At 29.7% G+C, this 17803-nt stretch overlaps 1 protein-coding gene across 1 annotated transcript; it reads left to right on the top strand.

Moving 5' to 3' along the window:
- Positions 1–1602: 1602 nt before the first annotated feature.
- Positions 1603–3107, top strand: LOC115712206 (WUSCHEL-related homeobox 4). Its single transcript, XM_030640459.2, has 3 exons — positions 1603–1974; positions 2112–2438; positions 2625–3107. The coding sequence occupies exons 1-3, from the start codon at positions 1708–1710 to the stop codon at positions 2802–2804; spliced, it is 774 nt and encodes a 257-aa protein (XP_030496319.1). The 5' UTR covers positions 1603–1707; the 3' UTR covers positions 2805–3107.
- Positions 3108–17803: the final 14696 nt, after the last annotated feature.

The following is a 17803-nucleotide window of genomic DNA, read 5'->3' on the forward strand; positions in this document are numbered from 1 at the left end:
AAATGAAGTGGACGTTGATTAATTTGTTATCCGAATATTTTTGCCACGGTGTAACTGTACCGCCCAAAACCACTAAAAAAAAACAGTTATTTTTAGTAATAATTTTTTAATCACAACAAAAAATTACTTGTAATTAAAACATAATATTTAGATACAAGTTGTCACTAATTTAGTGTTAGTCAGAACCAGTATTGTGATTAAAAAAAATATTTAATCACAACAATTTGTGATTTTTGTAACTAATACCTTTAGCCCCTAACTTTTTAGTCACAACACAAGAATTATAATTTGTAATTAGTCACAACTATTTTATTTTTTAGCCACGACTATTGTTGTGACTAGAAATAATTTTTTTTGGTAGTGAACAGTAGTATTAACACATATAAATTAAATATAAGAGGTTGAGAACAAAAAGAGAAGAAAATTATAAAAAGGGTGCATGAGTCGAGTGTAGGGGCGTTGGGCATTGGCCCCTCAAGAATGATCATGTATGGAATTTAGCCTTATTGCCATAATGAGGCTTCAATGCACCGCAGGTGTTTGTGATAATTCTTCAGTGACTATCGTTGAATGAAGCACGTGCCCCGTCACACGTGTTTATCCTAAATCTATCCCATACAATTGGTGATTGCAATTATATGAGCACTGTGATATGCCCAGTTTAGTTTACTCAAACACTATACGTAGTGAAATACGTAATGGGGACAGCCATATAAACTATATATATTTAGTTATAATTGCTAGATTATAGAATAGACAGATATAGATAGAGAAATTGATCAGGTTGAAATAACAAAAAAGAAATAAAGTGGGGTTCGGTGGTTTAATAAGATATAGTTCTTCCTTACAATAAAAAAGTAAATTAAAATAATACATATAGTTCTTCATATAATATATACTTTACTGTTTGGGAAATTGGAGCTACAGTTTTGGGCAAATAAAAATAAAAGAAAGGTGTTCCTATACGGCTTTCAGAGAGAATTTTCATCTTTATTTTGTGTTTAGTAATTTTCAAACATTCCATTTATACCAAAGAAAAAGACGACGGCATTCATCAACAACCATATATGATATTATCCGTATCTTGAAAAGTATAGAGAGAGAGAGAAGGGTTTGCCATGTTCGAGTTTTGGGATTGGAGGGATCTCTCTCATTCCCTCTCTTTTGCTTTATAACAAAAAAAAGCTTGAGAGAGAAAACAGAGAGGCCACCGAAAAGCATGTACACCTTATCATGAAAGCAAGAAAAAACGACCCGATTTGACGGGCCAACCCACACGCACATACACACAAATGAAAACCCACACGTACGATCCATATATCATCATACATGCATATACACACAATAATCATCAATCCTCCTAATAGCTAGCCATAAAGATCTATTCATTATCATTTTATTTTATTTTTTTCACTTTCTCTCTTTCTTTCTCATTGTTTATTTATTTATTTATTTATGTTTGCTTTATTAATTTTTTTTTTTGTCAGATTACTTTTATTATTATTTTTAAAGAAAACAAGAAAATTAAAAAAATATATATGGAGAAACCCCAAGTCAACCTCACCTCATCATTTGGTCTTGGTTATCCCAAGCACCACCTCATTTCCCACTTTAGTGACCTTTTTTTGTTTTTTTTTTTCTTTTATCATGACATGAATGGTCTCTCTTCTATATAATCAGGCCTTCCACATGATTTAGTCCTCCACCATGGGAGGAAGCATGAAGGTTCATCAGTTCGCACGTGGACTCTGGGAAGCGCACGAACCATCTCTAACCCTAGGCTGCAAACGCTTACGCCCTCTGGCTCCAAAACTTCAACCCAATAGCCCAGACAGTAGTAATATTAGTTCCTCTACCACCACTACTTCTCCAAACTCCATTGCTCCCTTCGATCTCAAGAGCTTCATTAGACCAGAAAGTGGTCCTAGAAAGCTTGGATCTTCTCTTGATCACCACAAGAAAGATTCATCTCAGGTATATTATTTGTTTTACGTTACGTACATTGCAATGTACTTGGTGCTGTATACATAAATATTATCTGAAAATGAAAATAGTTGACACCAACAAAGATATTAATGATAATAATAATTGGTGGGGTGCATATAATACAGGTTGAAACACACCCTGGTGGGACACGGTGGAATCCAACGCAAGAGCAGATAGGAATACTGGAGACGCTGTATAGAGGAGGAATGCGGACTCCGAACGCCCAACAAATCGAACAAATCACGGCGCAGCTTGGTAAGTTCGGGAAGATCGAGGGCAAAAACGTCTTTTACTGGTTCCAGAACCACAAGGCTAGGGAGAGACAGAAGCAAAAGCGTAACAGTCTTGGCCTCAGCCATAGTCCACGAACTCCCACCATTACAACTACCAACACCAACACATCCACCACTACTCTACACTCCGTTACCGTAGCTTTAGAAACAAGACTTGGGGTAATACATCATTTATAATTAATTATAGCTACGTATTTACGTGACTATGTAATATATATGTTTATAGCACATGTATCGCGTTTTATAAACATTTATTTCATTTGAGTAGTTATATTACGTGTCAAAATAGCCAATAGATCATTGTTTAATGGAATGCTTAATTAATTAAGCTCTTGATCTGTGCAGGGAGAGTACGTAGTAGAGAGAGAGCAAGAAGGCTGTACTAGTCCGTACAAGAGAAAGTGTAGAAGCTGGGGATTCGAATGTTTGGTAGAAGATTATAGTAGATTATGTTATGGTAATAACGAGGAGGAGGAGGGAGATAGAACTCTGGAGCTTTTTCCCTTGCACCCGGAAGGAAGATGATGATGACCATGATGCGGGTGTTTTTGGGAAATAATAATAATAAAAAATATATATATATAGTAGTTTAATTCTTGGGGTATATTTTTCAGCTTTAATGTTTCTAATGCCATCCTTACACTAGCAACTTTGATTATATATATATATATATATATAAATCATGTACGCTAGCTTTTGTTCACTTTTCTTTTCCTTCTTTTTTCTTCGCTTCGGGAAAAGAAGAAAAAGAGTAATTGTCTCTTTGTACTATTGATATATGATGATCTGATATCTGCTGCTTATTGGAACCAAAGCGCGCTTTGTTACTGATCTTTATTCCAATCTCTGTTGGGTGTCACTGTGTTTGTGTGTGTGCGCCCATTCTTCCCTTTTTGAGTTTTGACTAAAGAGCCAACTTTGGCTCTTCTTCGAAGCTTTTAGGTTAAAAGCGGCAACCTAGCTATCTAAGAAACACTGAAGTCCACGCACCTAGCAATAGCTACTACTTCTCCCTTTTTAAACCTACACCTTTCGTTTTCTAAGTAATTCAAATTGGCATTGAAAATGAAATCGTCTTTTCTAGCTAGCTAGCATCCATTTTAAACCAATATATATATATATATATAAATATATATGTATGTATGTATGTGTGATAAATAAAATATAAAGTTTAATTTGCCGCTTCTATTCTATGACTTTCAATAAAAGTAGTAAGAGAGACATGCATATCTTAATTGTTATAATATTGTGAAATCATTGACATGCAACTTAATTTTATTTTTGGTGACTAAATTTAAGAAAAGTATACTGATAGTGTGTTGTGGGTCCAATTGTGAACCATATATGCTGATCATGATGAGATGGGATTCGGAGGGAAAGGCAGATCAGGAAAGTTTAAAATACAAAGATCTTGCGCACCACTTAATTATGAGTTTTTGCTATACCAAAACCAATTTAATTAATTCCCTCCTATTACGATTTCAGTCCAAAATATTAATTATTGCTGCTACTCCTTTTTTTTTTTAATTCTGTTATTAAAAAAAAATAAAAATATTACTGGTAAATTGGACAAAATATATTACATGAAAATAATACTCATAGAGATGAAAAAAAAAAAATTGATGTCATTTACAATAAAAGAAAATTCTAATATTACGTTCCACTAAAATATTAATAAGTTGTGAACGGTTCAAAGGACTGCAATGAATGCTAAATTCACTTAGAATAAAGATGCATTTGTCAAAGATCTTTTAATAAAAATTAAAATTGGCAACTCAAGTATTTATACTAATCACTGATGTAGGATCAAACCACAAAATATGGAGTTAATAACAATTTGGAAATCTCCAAAATATAAGAGAAATGCTAAAGGGCACCATTGGTGCCTAGCACCCTCCTACGTGTCAATATCGCTATTGGTGCAATTAAGTATCGGGTCCCATATAGTTTAATATAATAATTTTTATAGAGTATCGCTAGCCAATTGCAAGTCGACACATTTAGAATGTGCTAGGCACCACTGGTGCCCAATAGCAATGCTCAAAATATAAACATGGAGAAGGATAACCATGTCACCACCCACACCAAAGCGCCTTGAGCCATTCAAGAGCACACAAATGATCCAATAGGAGAAACGATCTTAACACTTCTCCATAAACAATATTAAACCCTGTTATGAAATTAATAGCCATTACAAGAAAACTCACTTTTCTTCGCGCAAATTTACACCAGCAAAGGTGCACTATAAGCACACGAAAATTTTGACGATGAAAAACTTCGGCAGCACAAGTTTCTGGCAAAGTGTAGTCAACAAAGACTCTTTTAGTGTTTAATGTTTCGTCGGCAAAGGTGGTTTTCATTGACGCGTTAGTGCACTAGGAAAAACTATGCACCGATGTGTGCTCGTGAGACATGGCTTGGTTGGAAACTTTTGCCTACGTAAAAATGCACGAACAAAATTTTCCTGCAAACATAATAATTATGAAAGAAATTTTTACCCGTGCATGTAAAGTCATTATTAATATCTTTCTTTAATTTTGCATTTTCTTCAATGTAGATCATTACGCCGATAAATGTGTTTTTGAATTTTTTTTAATACATTTCAATTTTAATTAAAATTTTGAAATTGAATATAATTATAATTTAAAAGTAACTTAAAGCCAGAAATTAAAATTCAATAAATCCTAATTAAAATTCAATACCTTTATCACATAATAAAATTCAGTACCCTCGTCACATAATAAAATTCAACATAATCCTAAGTCATAATGGCTCAATACAATTATATATACACCATACAACAATTACTAAAGATAAATGTCATCATCATCATTGCCTTAGGTCGGTAGGGCAGCTTGAGACGAAGATCCAGAGTCAAGAACATGGAGCGGTGGAGGTGGGGTCACTTGAGCCATTGAGAGCTAGGAAAAAGGGTGACAAATACCTAAACTGATCCTGGATTATTGTGAGGTACTGATTCTTTGACTACATGTACTGTGTATGCATATCGTTGTATTCTCGCTACTGTTGTACCTCTCGCTTCAATGTCTTATACTCCTCGATGCTGATAGTAGGTTGCCCGGAGGTGGAACCTGGCCTTGTAGACACCCTTTTCCCCCTAACTGCTCTTAGTCTAAGCAAATGGACAAGGCCTCTTAAGTGGTCTAACTGCTCATCAAGTACTTATGTCATAACAGAGAAGTCTTGGAGACAGTGGGTGGGATCTACATCACCAACACTAGGCTGATTACTCGACGTAGGTTTAGATTCGAACCTTTCAACCATCTGGCCTACACAGAACAAAAAAAAATTTGTCAAAATGTAATAGAAGTCAAATACATAAAGGTATGAATAAATTAATAAGTAACAATTAAAACTTACACAAATTTGTTGCATGTATTCATTGCGCCAAGTGTTATTTTGTCATGGACGTGGAACCTCACAAAAGTATCAACGACACTATGAAGTTCTCTCGTCTTGGGATTAGCTTATTTAATACAAAGTTTCAATACTAAAAATAAATATTTTCCAACCATTTTAAATAGTAAGGTAAATTTTTATCGATGGGTCGTAAAATCTACGCCTATACAACTGACGCAAAACTGAGTGGAATAGGTGCTAGTTAGAAATAGTCGGTAAAGAGCAATACCAACCCTTCAAAACCAACAACAAAAGGGTAGATTATAGTCGTCAGTTATACATAGATGGGAAAACCTTTCCCGTCGGTTCTGAACGGTCGCCTATCAGTAAGAGACTATTTGGAATCGATGCCTATTTCTTTGAATAGCATCGATTCTAGTTCAATGATGTGTTGTTGGATTGAAAATATAAATTTTTTCTGCTATTTATTCTCCTACATTAATTTGATTTTTTACAATTTCATATATACAACTACAACAATTTATCTAGCAATGTGGTTGAGTTAATATAAAAAAATTCCAGATATTAAGAAACTAACTTTATAATCATGCCAATGTATTTATGAAACTACTTAGGTGGTGTTTGGTTGACTGAAATGTAATTGTAATGGTAATAGGAATAGTAATAAAATGTAATGGTAATAGTACATGTTTGGTTTATTTTGTAATGAACATTGTAATCAATTTTTTTTTTAATTTGGTTTTGTATAAAAAAAATTGAATAATTAATATATTGACCAAAATGTTCTCATTTTATTTATTGTCAACTACATTTGATAAAGTGGTAAGAGAGAGAAGGGCAGAAAAGTCTTTTTGTAATGTATTGGTAATTGTAATCCTCATTCATGAGTCATACTCATGTAATGATAATTCATGCAAATTGCAAGTGGTGTAATACTCATTACAATGTAAAAGGATTACAAAAATTAAAAGGCCCAATTCCAAACATTATAATTGTAATCTCCATTTCACTCCAATTTTGATTACACCAAAGTAAACATGTCCTTACTTAATCCAAACAAAGCATCTAAGCTAACCAAAAATATACATGAATGATTATATATTCATAATTTTCATTGCCACATAAACACATCTTTCATGTAATTAGCCCACTAATCACATAGAACATTAATATCATTATCGGTGTATGGCGTGTCGAACCTAACCTGCAAAACTAAAGAAAGAAAAGATGAATTAGTAGCATCATTGAATTAGTACATATATTCACAAAACCTATTTTACTATAGATAAATATTTAAGATATTAAAATTCAACTCTCATACGTACTCTACCCATCTGACAATAGTATAGTTAATCGCATAACCTGCTTCACTTCAGATAAATATTTAAAATATTCAAACATCACTAAGATTTATAAAATATTAAGAACAAATTTTTGTAACTTAAAAAATCCAATAAAGCTACCAATTAATGTACTCGAATAAGATCACCAGTAATAAATTAATTATTAGTTTTGTGGTACTAAGCATTTTGAATGATTATCATTGTGCCACACTCAGTGTCTCCATATGTATATACATTAAATTTAAAATAAATAGATGAATAGAAACATTTACAACTTGAAGCCTATCATGGTATTCTTTTTTTTTTTTTTGCCAAGTTATTATTGGTTTTTATAGTCCATATCAGTGTTATAAAAGCGGAAGTAGAAGTTTGATAAAAATAGTTTTATTTAATATGAACCATAAACCCAGTGATCTCAACATAAAATATATAGATTGAATCTAATATACTGAAACAAATTCAATTACCTCTTGATGCATATCAAGGTATCTTTGTTTCTTTTTGTATAACAATTAAACATTCAATCCAAGAACTATGTTGAAGAATCAACAACTTGATCTTCCAAGCCAGCCTCAACACTCAGGAGTAGAGTGGGCTATTAGATCTTATTAGATGAACAGATTTAGGTATCACACTGTGTACTCAACTCATAAGACACTGTAATGAGATTAGGATTTTGATCTCACACACACCTTGAATGGCATGGGCGTGTGAGACAAGAGAGAGAGAGAGAGAGAGAGAGAGAGAGAGAGAGAGAGAGAGAGAGAGAGAGAGAGAGAGAGAGAGAGAGAGAGAGAGAGAGAGAGAGAGAGAGAGAAAGTGTGACACGTGAGAGAGAGAGAGAGAGAGAGAGAATAGGGTTAGAAAATCTAATTCTATTTTCTCTCTATTTTGTCGGTTTGTTTCTCTATTAATTGGCTTATTTACTGTGTTGTATTTATCCTACTATATATCTATAAATAGTGTTATATAGAAAGCCTTTAATCCTTTATTTAAAATAAAAGATAAATATCTAATTTTATTTGAATTCATAATTCAAATTCAAATATAAATATTTAATAATTGCATATCAAAATATCAGTAGGTCTTTTATTTTAATAATTATCTTTTTAATTCAATAATTATCTAATAATATATTTAATTAATAAATAAAAGTGAATTAACTTAATTTAATTTAAATTATTTTAACTTAATAAAATAAGTAAACTAAATTAATCATGAACCTTTATATGTCACCTTACACGTGTAGAATGGGCCTACACGTGTGGGCCATATATTAAGATTCAAAATTGATTTCTCAATTTTGTCATAAATAAGATTTATCATTTATTTTACCAATAAATAATAATTTATTAATTCTCATTAATCTCTTATTTCACAAGGATTAAAATAAATATTATTATTTCTAAAATAATATATTTCTCTCTTTAATATTAATTAAGAATAATATTATATTTAACTAATTAATATAGTTTTATCCAATAAAACTAAATAGTTAAAATAGTATTAATTATACAATTCATAATTGTCATAATTAATTTAAAAAAATAATTTCACAAATTACTATTTTGTGCTTAAGAATTTATTTCCCATAGAAATTAATTCTCACTCGAAATTAATTCATCAAATAAAACCTTCCCATGGACAGTGATCTATAGAAGTGACTCGGGGACCATGTACCTATAATTTAAAGTTCTAATAAACCCAAGATTATTATCAATCTCATCAATAGAATAATCTGACTTATTAATTCTATTATTACGCCACTATAAATATGAAATTGTACTCTTTGACAATATAGAATTATATTTATAGAATTCTTACTTGTAGTCTATTGATATAATCAATATAAGTAGTTTGTCCTCCAATTATTAGTTCATAATTAGAGTTTGTCAAAATACTGTTTTATCCTTCTAATTATCTCTTGATTTATGTACCATTAATTTAATGTGAACAGTTAATTTATAACTTATTATAGATTTGGATCCAACTGCTAGTACTCCCAAAATTAACACTATAAGGGAACTAATATTTGATCTATTAGGAAAGCTTGGATTCCACTATTATATAACATGTTCCCAGCCACTCATGTTATTAAGCTCCCAAAGTAGAAGTTGTAAGAATGATCTTCTCTAAGAAACTTCAACCAGTGAATCAAAGAACTCAATGAACACAAATAAGAGTTTATGTATACTCAAGATTCAGGCTGATCTATTAATGATCATCATTGTGGTATGATAAACTCTTTTAATTGTAAAAAGAAAGTTAATAAAAGATATTTATTACATATCGGTTCAGTCATGTATAGTCTAAACATACACAGTACATTTACTACGTGTCTATCAATATATGTGATTCAAATTAAAATCACACACACTAGATGTTGTATATTAAATCGTACTTAGCAGTTCTATATTAAAGAGTTTTAATACTTTAATACACTACCAACTTGTTTTATTCATATCATATAATCTTAATTATCTTCTACATCCTTACAAGATTATACCTTCTCCATATGAATAAGGAATTTTTAGATATTTAATAATTATACTCGTATCATTAATATATCACTTATCTTATAATTTTTATTTCATATATTCTCTAATATATTATCCATTAATTACTTATTTTTAGGGCATAAATCCCAACAATCTCCCACTTGCACTAAAAGTAAGTGTAGCTCATTTTATAACTCTTACAAACGTTCTATCTCATTCGAATGCTCAAGCTAAATCATATGAACGAGACCCTCCACATAATGTAGCACCACCACATAATGTAGCACCAGATCCCAGAAACCACCACATTATTATTAGATCAATATACAGAATTAGGTTCTAGTATATTTAGTTTATTCATACTTTTATTTCCTTCAGGCTCACTTTGTTTGATTAATCATTTAATATTCTCAATATTAAATATTTGTATCTATTAAAAACTTATTTTTGAAATTGATTAATCTAGACCCCTCCATTAATCATGTAATGACCGCTTTAGTAATTTGGATTGATAAAAGGCAATTTGCACTAATTTCTGTTATTTTATGATTATTTATGAAATTAATTATTTGTGGACCCCAATATTTAGAAATAAATATTAGAGTTATAATTTCTCAATTCCGGAGATTTTATTAAACTCTAGGGGTATTATTTAACTTATATGTGAAATATATAATTTTTGTAATTTTTGCTTGGCGACAACGGAAAATGCGATGGATGGCTAGTTTGATCACATGGGTAAGTTTCGAAACTTATTTCTTAATGGGAAATATTTTAGAGAAAATAAAATATCGGGATTGAGCGGGGTTATGGAATTTGACCATTTTACCCCTAGCTTTTGAAAAACCTTAGTATTGGGTTAAAGGGCAATTTAGTCTTTTGGTTTATTTGAGGGTTAGGTGGCTGGTTATGTTAGTGACACCTAGCAATTCCTAAGGGCAGCAAGGATTAATAAGTAATCATTTTCCCATTTGAAGAAAATCAAGAAAAATAGAAAAAAAGAGACATTACCCTTGGAGCTCCCTCTCTCTCTCTTTCAGCTGAGACAAAACAAGAGAAAAAGCCAACTTTTCCTCCTCAATTTTCTGGAATTAAGCTAAGGATTAAGTGCTCTTGAAGTGGAGGTAAACCCTAGAACTCTTGATTGTGTGTTTTTAAGCTTTTTACTTAGTTTGAACTTGTGATTTTGAGAAATAGTGGCTGTTAGGTTTAGGTATGCTTAGGGTTCGAATTCTAAGTTTATTTTGAGTTGATTTTGAGTTCTGGATGTTAGTTTTGAGCTTTGATGATGAATTTGAGCAAGCTTGAGTTTTGAAACTCAAGTTTAGGTCTTTAATGGCAAGTTGAGATTCATTGAATTTTTCTATGAATTTCTGGTTGGATTATGTTGTATATGCATAGTACAGGTATATTGGAAAATTTGGTAGAGTTTGGCTTGATTTTGAGGTCATGGGGGCATTTTTCGGGTTCCCAGCACAGAACCAGAATTCCGGTTCTGGGGGACCTGTAGCAACCGGTCGACCGGTTGGTGTCCCAGAACCGGACTTCCGGTTGGGAACCGGTCTGCCGGTTGGGGCAGTTTTTGGAACCCTAGTTTTTCCCATTTTTGAGATATTTAGGGTATTGCCATGTTATTTATCGATAGGGAAACTTTTAGTTTCAAGTTTAAGTCCCCGGAAAGTGATTTAGCGAGTCACTCATCTTTGTTATAATTAATGTGATTAGGGCATCCATCTAGCACGAGACTTTCTGTTCAGGTCGGCCAGCACACTTGAATTAAGAAAGAAGGTAAGAACTGTATATAATGTGTGATATGAATATCTGAGTGTATGTATATGTTATGTGTATATGCATGCTTAAAATGTTATTTGCACTACCAACACTTATACGGTTATTGTATAGAGTGCATTGGTATAGCGAATGTTATCTGAGAGTATCGTGATACCGGCATAAGTACGGAGAGGTACTGGGAGTGCGTGGTATATCACTCAGGGGTACTCAGGGTATGAACAAACCCTACCAACACTCGTACATTGAGGTACGTAGTGTATGTGGTATAGTGGCTATACCCTAGTATGGAACGTTCGTACTCATCTGTTAAGCCTTGTAAATAGGTGTATGGGCGCCTAAGTACAAGTCGCAAATTATATGATATGTTATATGCTTTTCTTACTGAGTCTGTCGACTCACATTTCTGCTTCCTTGTATAGGTAAAGGAAAGGCGAAAGCTGAACAGGAGTGAACCTGGGCTGGGATGAGATTGTACATGTCGAAGCAGCGCGACCTGGAGTGTTCGGTCTCGGGACATCTGGGAGTTGTATTTTGTAGTCGCTGTGCGACCTGTATATTATGTATTTTGGAATATTAAGTTTAAAAAGTTTAAAAACGGGATCTCAGCACTTGTAAATATTTTAATATATTATAAAGTTTATTAATTAATATAAAAATTTTAGTTTGACACGTTTTTCGAGAAAATTCTTTGATTAGCAAAGATTTCACTGTAATTGAAAAAGCGCTGTAGCGTGCCTTGACATTAGGGCGTTACAAATCACATCTATTTGATTCTATTAATTAAGATAATTAATGAACTCAATAGATATCATAGATAATCAACTCAATATAATTATTTTTTAGTTTAGTTCATGTTATTAAGTTGTATAAATTATAATTTACTAACTAGGATAGTAATTAGTTGATTGGAATGGATCCGGGAATGGAATGACTTTTCTAAAGTGAATCCATTCATTTGTTTGGTTTTTCATTTATAATAGGAAAGTTTATATAAATGTTTATGTAGTTATTTGTGTTATGTCACCTAATTTCTTACAACTATCTAGTAATTAACTAATTATTTATGTTATGTACTTTTCCTTTAATATTTATGTATTTTTAGTAAAATTTATCCTAATTCTACTAAAATTTCAGCAGGATAACAGCTGTAATTGGACGTTCCAAAAAATTTTAAAAATGTCAAAAATAACAAACAAAACAATACAAAACAAACAAAATAACATTAATATACAAAATTTATCTACCCATCCGACCGCAGTACATGTATTCGCAGAACCTACTTCACTATGGTTGAATTTTTAAGATATTCAAACTCAACTAATATGCATATTATTATACATCCATCCGACCACATTATGATATATCACAGAACCTACTTTACTATGGATGAATATTTAAGATATTCAAACTCCACTAACCATGCATTGATAATAAATTATCATAACAAAAAGTTAATGAATGTCTATACCTATAGCAACTTAAAATTCGATCAACGCCAAATTATTCTGAACCTTAAAAATTAGCTCACAACCTACAATATAATGAAATACAATAAAATTAAAATTTTAATTATTTAATTACTTACTAGTTATAAAAAAAAAGTAACAAGTTACTAGTTACTAAATTATACACATTAATTTTGAAAAAATTACATATATATACATATATAATAAAGGAGGAGGTTTCAATGCTTACATCAAATATTTTACCATCATTGTTACATGTAATTTTAACCATGAGATCATTGTTGAATGGTTGTGATTAATTTAGAAATTAAAAAAAAAAAAAACTTATAACTTGATACTTTATTCCTTTATAAAAACTTAATTAAAATTAATTTTATTTAAAATTACATTACTGATAATTATTAATTAATTTTATGCAATTTGTTAATAAGTAAATATCTTTTAGCAATTATTTTTTCTAACTTAAATAATTGAAATAAATACAACAAAACTCCTTATAATTTAAAGTTATTACAAACATAACCTTAATTAATAAAAAAATAGTATAAATAACATCTAATTAGAGGTAATTTTACGCTCATGAATCTTATTTTTTTAACACTTCTAAGTGCCAAATTAGTGTGTCAATCCAAGATTGATTCAAGTTATTTAGTTTTTTTCTCTTAAAAAATGAAAAATTAAGTAAAGAAATGTAATAACAACTATAAAATTAATGATTGTTAACCATTTTCTCTCCTCGTTAAAATCATCTTCATCAATCTAAAGATTGTTAGAAAAATTATCAAAGTAGATTACCAATTAATTAAAATTGTTGCTTTCACAAATAAGCATATCAGTAAGAAATAGCTAGCAAATTATTAAAAATCAAGGAGAAATCTAACTGTAGCTTGTTAAATAGAGAAATGGATTTGTGGCATAGATGTAGGAGATTGTATCGAAGTAGAAAATTCATATAATGTTAGGTTGGGACAAACTGAAAATTTAATTTTTAAAATTTTTTTTATAAAGGAGGAAGATGGGTCAAGCGGTTGTTGCAAAATAATAATTAGATGTAATTTTTAAAAATTAATTAAGTATTCAAAAATTTATTTTAGAAAGGGTGGAAGTCTAAATTTTGTAAAAAATAAAATAAAATTTTATTGTAAATATTATAGTTAAATGGTTTAAATGTTAAAAATATTACAATAGGAACTTAAATATAAAAATAAAAGTATTTATAAATATTAATTGCTAAAAAGAGTCTTATTAAATATTTAAATTTAAAATAATTATTTTAAGAAAATTGTTAATTATGATTAATTTAGTTCTAAAAAATAAATTTTTACTTATTGGTAACCTGCTATTACAGGTAAAAAAAAATGTTACCATCATGGTTACAATAAAAATGTAATCATTGAGTAGTCACTCATATAATAAATTATATCTCACGCTAACACAATTTTAAAAACTTTATTTCTTAACTAATTAAATTTCTCTTATCTTATTCTCATTCACATTACATATATATTACTTAGATTATATACAATAGAATTACAAAATTTACATAAATAATATACACAATACATTTATATATGGAATACTTCTTAATGGGTATTACGGTATTACCCATTAATGGGTAATAAATAAATTTAACTATAAATATTAATTTTAAAAATATTAAACTATTGGGTTTTGGTCCGATAATGAATAATAAAAGAAAATTTTGAATTTCTATGCTTAATTTAGCTACTTAATTAAAGAAAATATCAAAAAATACATCTTTTTACACAATATCAAAAATATGTTTATATGAAAAAATATTTAAGTGAAATTCAACTTTTTTGATCACTTTTTTGTCGAAAAACTTTTTTTTATTATTTTTTTTCAGCTGATGGACCAATCTCAGCCCATATAATGTAAAAATGAGAAATTTTTCTAATTAAATAGAAAAATTAATCATAAAAACTCAAAATTTTCTAATATTACCCATTCATGGGTAATACCCATTAAGAGTGCACCCATAAACACATATTTAATAAAATATAAAATACATATATATACTATATATTACGGTTGATATTTTTACCTTATAACCACAATCCAGCGATCAATTTTGCAAAAAGTCCAGCCACTATACACATATACAACAATAATGTTAATAATATGAAAAAATTCTAAAAAATTTTACAAAAACAAAAAATAAAGCAATGTACATTACTTAAATTAATAAAAATCATATTTATACCTTAATGGATGTTAAATATCAATATTTTATGTACTAAAATTGGTGGTCGGAGTTATAACCACTACTTTCTTTGTATGGGTTCAGTTTACTGTGAAAAGGGGGAAAAATCAAAACATTTTTTGTGTATGTGTTTAGGTATTGAAAATAAGATGATTGAAAAAAAATGGGCTCAAATGATGCAAAAATGAGGGAGATATGGGCTGTAATATGGGTGGTTGGCGAAGGTGGCGAGGGTTTGGGGTTTTCTTTGCTGCTGGTATTTTGGATTCGGGAGGAAGAAGAAGATGGAGAAGACGAAGCTGATATGGTTTTTATATAATCCTATCTCGTCGGTTATTAGGAAATAACCGACGGCATAAGATACACGTGTCAATTTATCGTGTGTACACTATGTTGTTGGTTATTTCCTAATGACCGACGACATAAGATTATTAAATAATCCTTAGAAATATAACTCCCCCAACTGACTCTAAATGGTATAGTCCAATTCTATTTCTACGGTTTTTATAGAAAAATTGCCTCTAAATGTCAATTTTTAATAGGCAATTATTTATACACCCTTTAGCTTCCCTTATTATGAAACTTGTAGAAAAAAATAGCCTCTAAAGGGTTGTTTTGTAGTAGTGGAAGTTGGAAGATTCATCTTCTCTGAGAAACTTTAACGAGTAAATCAAAGAACTCAATGAACACAAACATGAGTTTATGTATACTCAAGATTCAGGTTGATCTACTAATTATCATCATTGTGATATGATAAATTGGCAAGTTAATGAAATATGTTTATTACATATCGGTCCAGTCATGTATATTCTAATTATATACATTATCTTTACTACATGTCCATCTACATATGTGATCCGAATCAAATCACACACTCTACAAGCATAGTGTATAGTAAACCGTATATAGCAGTACCATATTAAAGATTCTCAATACTTCAATACACTATCGACTTAGCTTACTCATATCGTACAATTTTAATTCTCTTGTACATTCTTATAAAATTATTATACCTTCTCCATATGAATAAGGAATTTTCATATATTTAATAATTATACTATTATAATTAATATATAATTTATCTTATAATTATATTTCATATATTCTCTAATATATTATCCATTAATTACTTGCTTTTAGGGCATAAATTCCAACAGTTGTATCCAAGAACGTCGATAAAAAAACTCACACTTTGATCTTCTAAATTTCTCACCACATATGAGAATCAGTGTGGGATAATTAGGATACACTAAATAATGAAGTTCTTGGTTTTGTCTCAACAAATGAGCAAGAACTCTCTCTAGAGTGAAAATAATTTTATGGCTTCATCCTTTTAGGTATCCTAAATTATATGTATATAATAATTAGGTTATACTAGTATTATAATTTAAACTAATAAAATAATAATAAAGGTTGAAGTAAATAAGATATCAACTAAAAAATAATAATATTTTAAATGTTTGAATAAATATATATGACTGATTTTGTTATAGATATTTATTTTGAATTTAAATATTTAGATTAAACTAAATATCTAATAACCGAATGAGGGAATACCTCAACCACTTGAAAATATTTCAAACAACTTGGAAAGAATATCTCAACAACTTGAGGGAATATCTCAACCATATCAATTATCTGTAACTAAATTCAAATTTAAATAAATATTTACCTTTAAATTAATTAATTAATCTAAAAACAAATCTAACGAGGACCATCATTATCCATAAGTGCCTATCATTTTGTTATTACACAGTGCTAAGCGCTACCATTATCTTAACCAAACAATAGTGATGTCTTTATCTTAAAAATACTTTGTCTCCCCAATTTATTTATTTAATAAATTTAAAATAAATTATATATTACAAAATAAATAATTAATATTTTTCTAATTAAGAATAGATTTTTTTGAACATCATCTGAGGACCATGGACTTATAATACCAAGCTTCAATAAATTAGATACTTTATTGAATCTGATCATCAACCAAATAATTTTATTTATTAATTTCATGATTACTCCACTATAAATATAGAATTGAACTCTTAGTAATAATAAAATTATATTCACTGAGTTTTACTACAGTATCCATATATATTAATCAATAAATACTAGTGATTAGCCTCTTTGTATCGATTCATAATTAGTTTTGGTCAAATTATTATTTTATCCGTCTAATTATTTCTTTAGCCATTAGTACCATTAATTCACTAGATAAAGTATAATTTTGATCCAATTTAAATTTGTGCACAACTTTTTAGTTCTAGAATTCACACTTAATGGGAACCAACATTCGATATGTTTGGAAAGTCAGGATTCCATGATTCTAAATCAAGTTCCCAACCATCCACATTATTAGCTTCCCAAAATAGTAGTTTTGAGAATCATCTTCTTCGAGAAACTTTAGTGAGTGAATCAAAGATACTAATAACAAGAACATGAGTTCATGATTACTCAAAATTTAGACCCATCTACTAATTGATGATAATTTTGATATGAATTAATTTATAGTGAACGACATATTTGGTAAAAATAGCATAATTACATATCGGTCCAGGTCATTTATAATATTTATTGTATACAACACCTTCACTTAGATATCATACTACAATAATTCAAATCGAGAATGCTTGCATTGGATAACGAGCATCAATGAATTGTACTAGTAACTGTTGATTAAAAATTCTATAATTTTGATATGTTGCTAACTATTTTATTCATGGCCAGTTATCTTAATTCTTTGTACAATACAAGTCACAACTCTATATATGGATAAGAAATTTTCCAATTTTTTTCATATAAATTATTCAATATAAAATAT

Source organism: Cannabis sativa, chromosome X, assembly GCF_029168945.1.
Source record: "Cannabis sativa cultivar Pink pepper isolate KNU-18-1 chromosome X, ASM2916894v1, whole genome shotgun sequence".
NCBI classification, from domain to species: Eukaryota; Viridiplantae; Streptophyta; class Magnoliopsida; order Rosales; family Cannabaceae; genus Cannabis; species Cannabis sativa.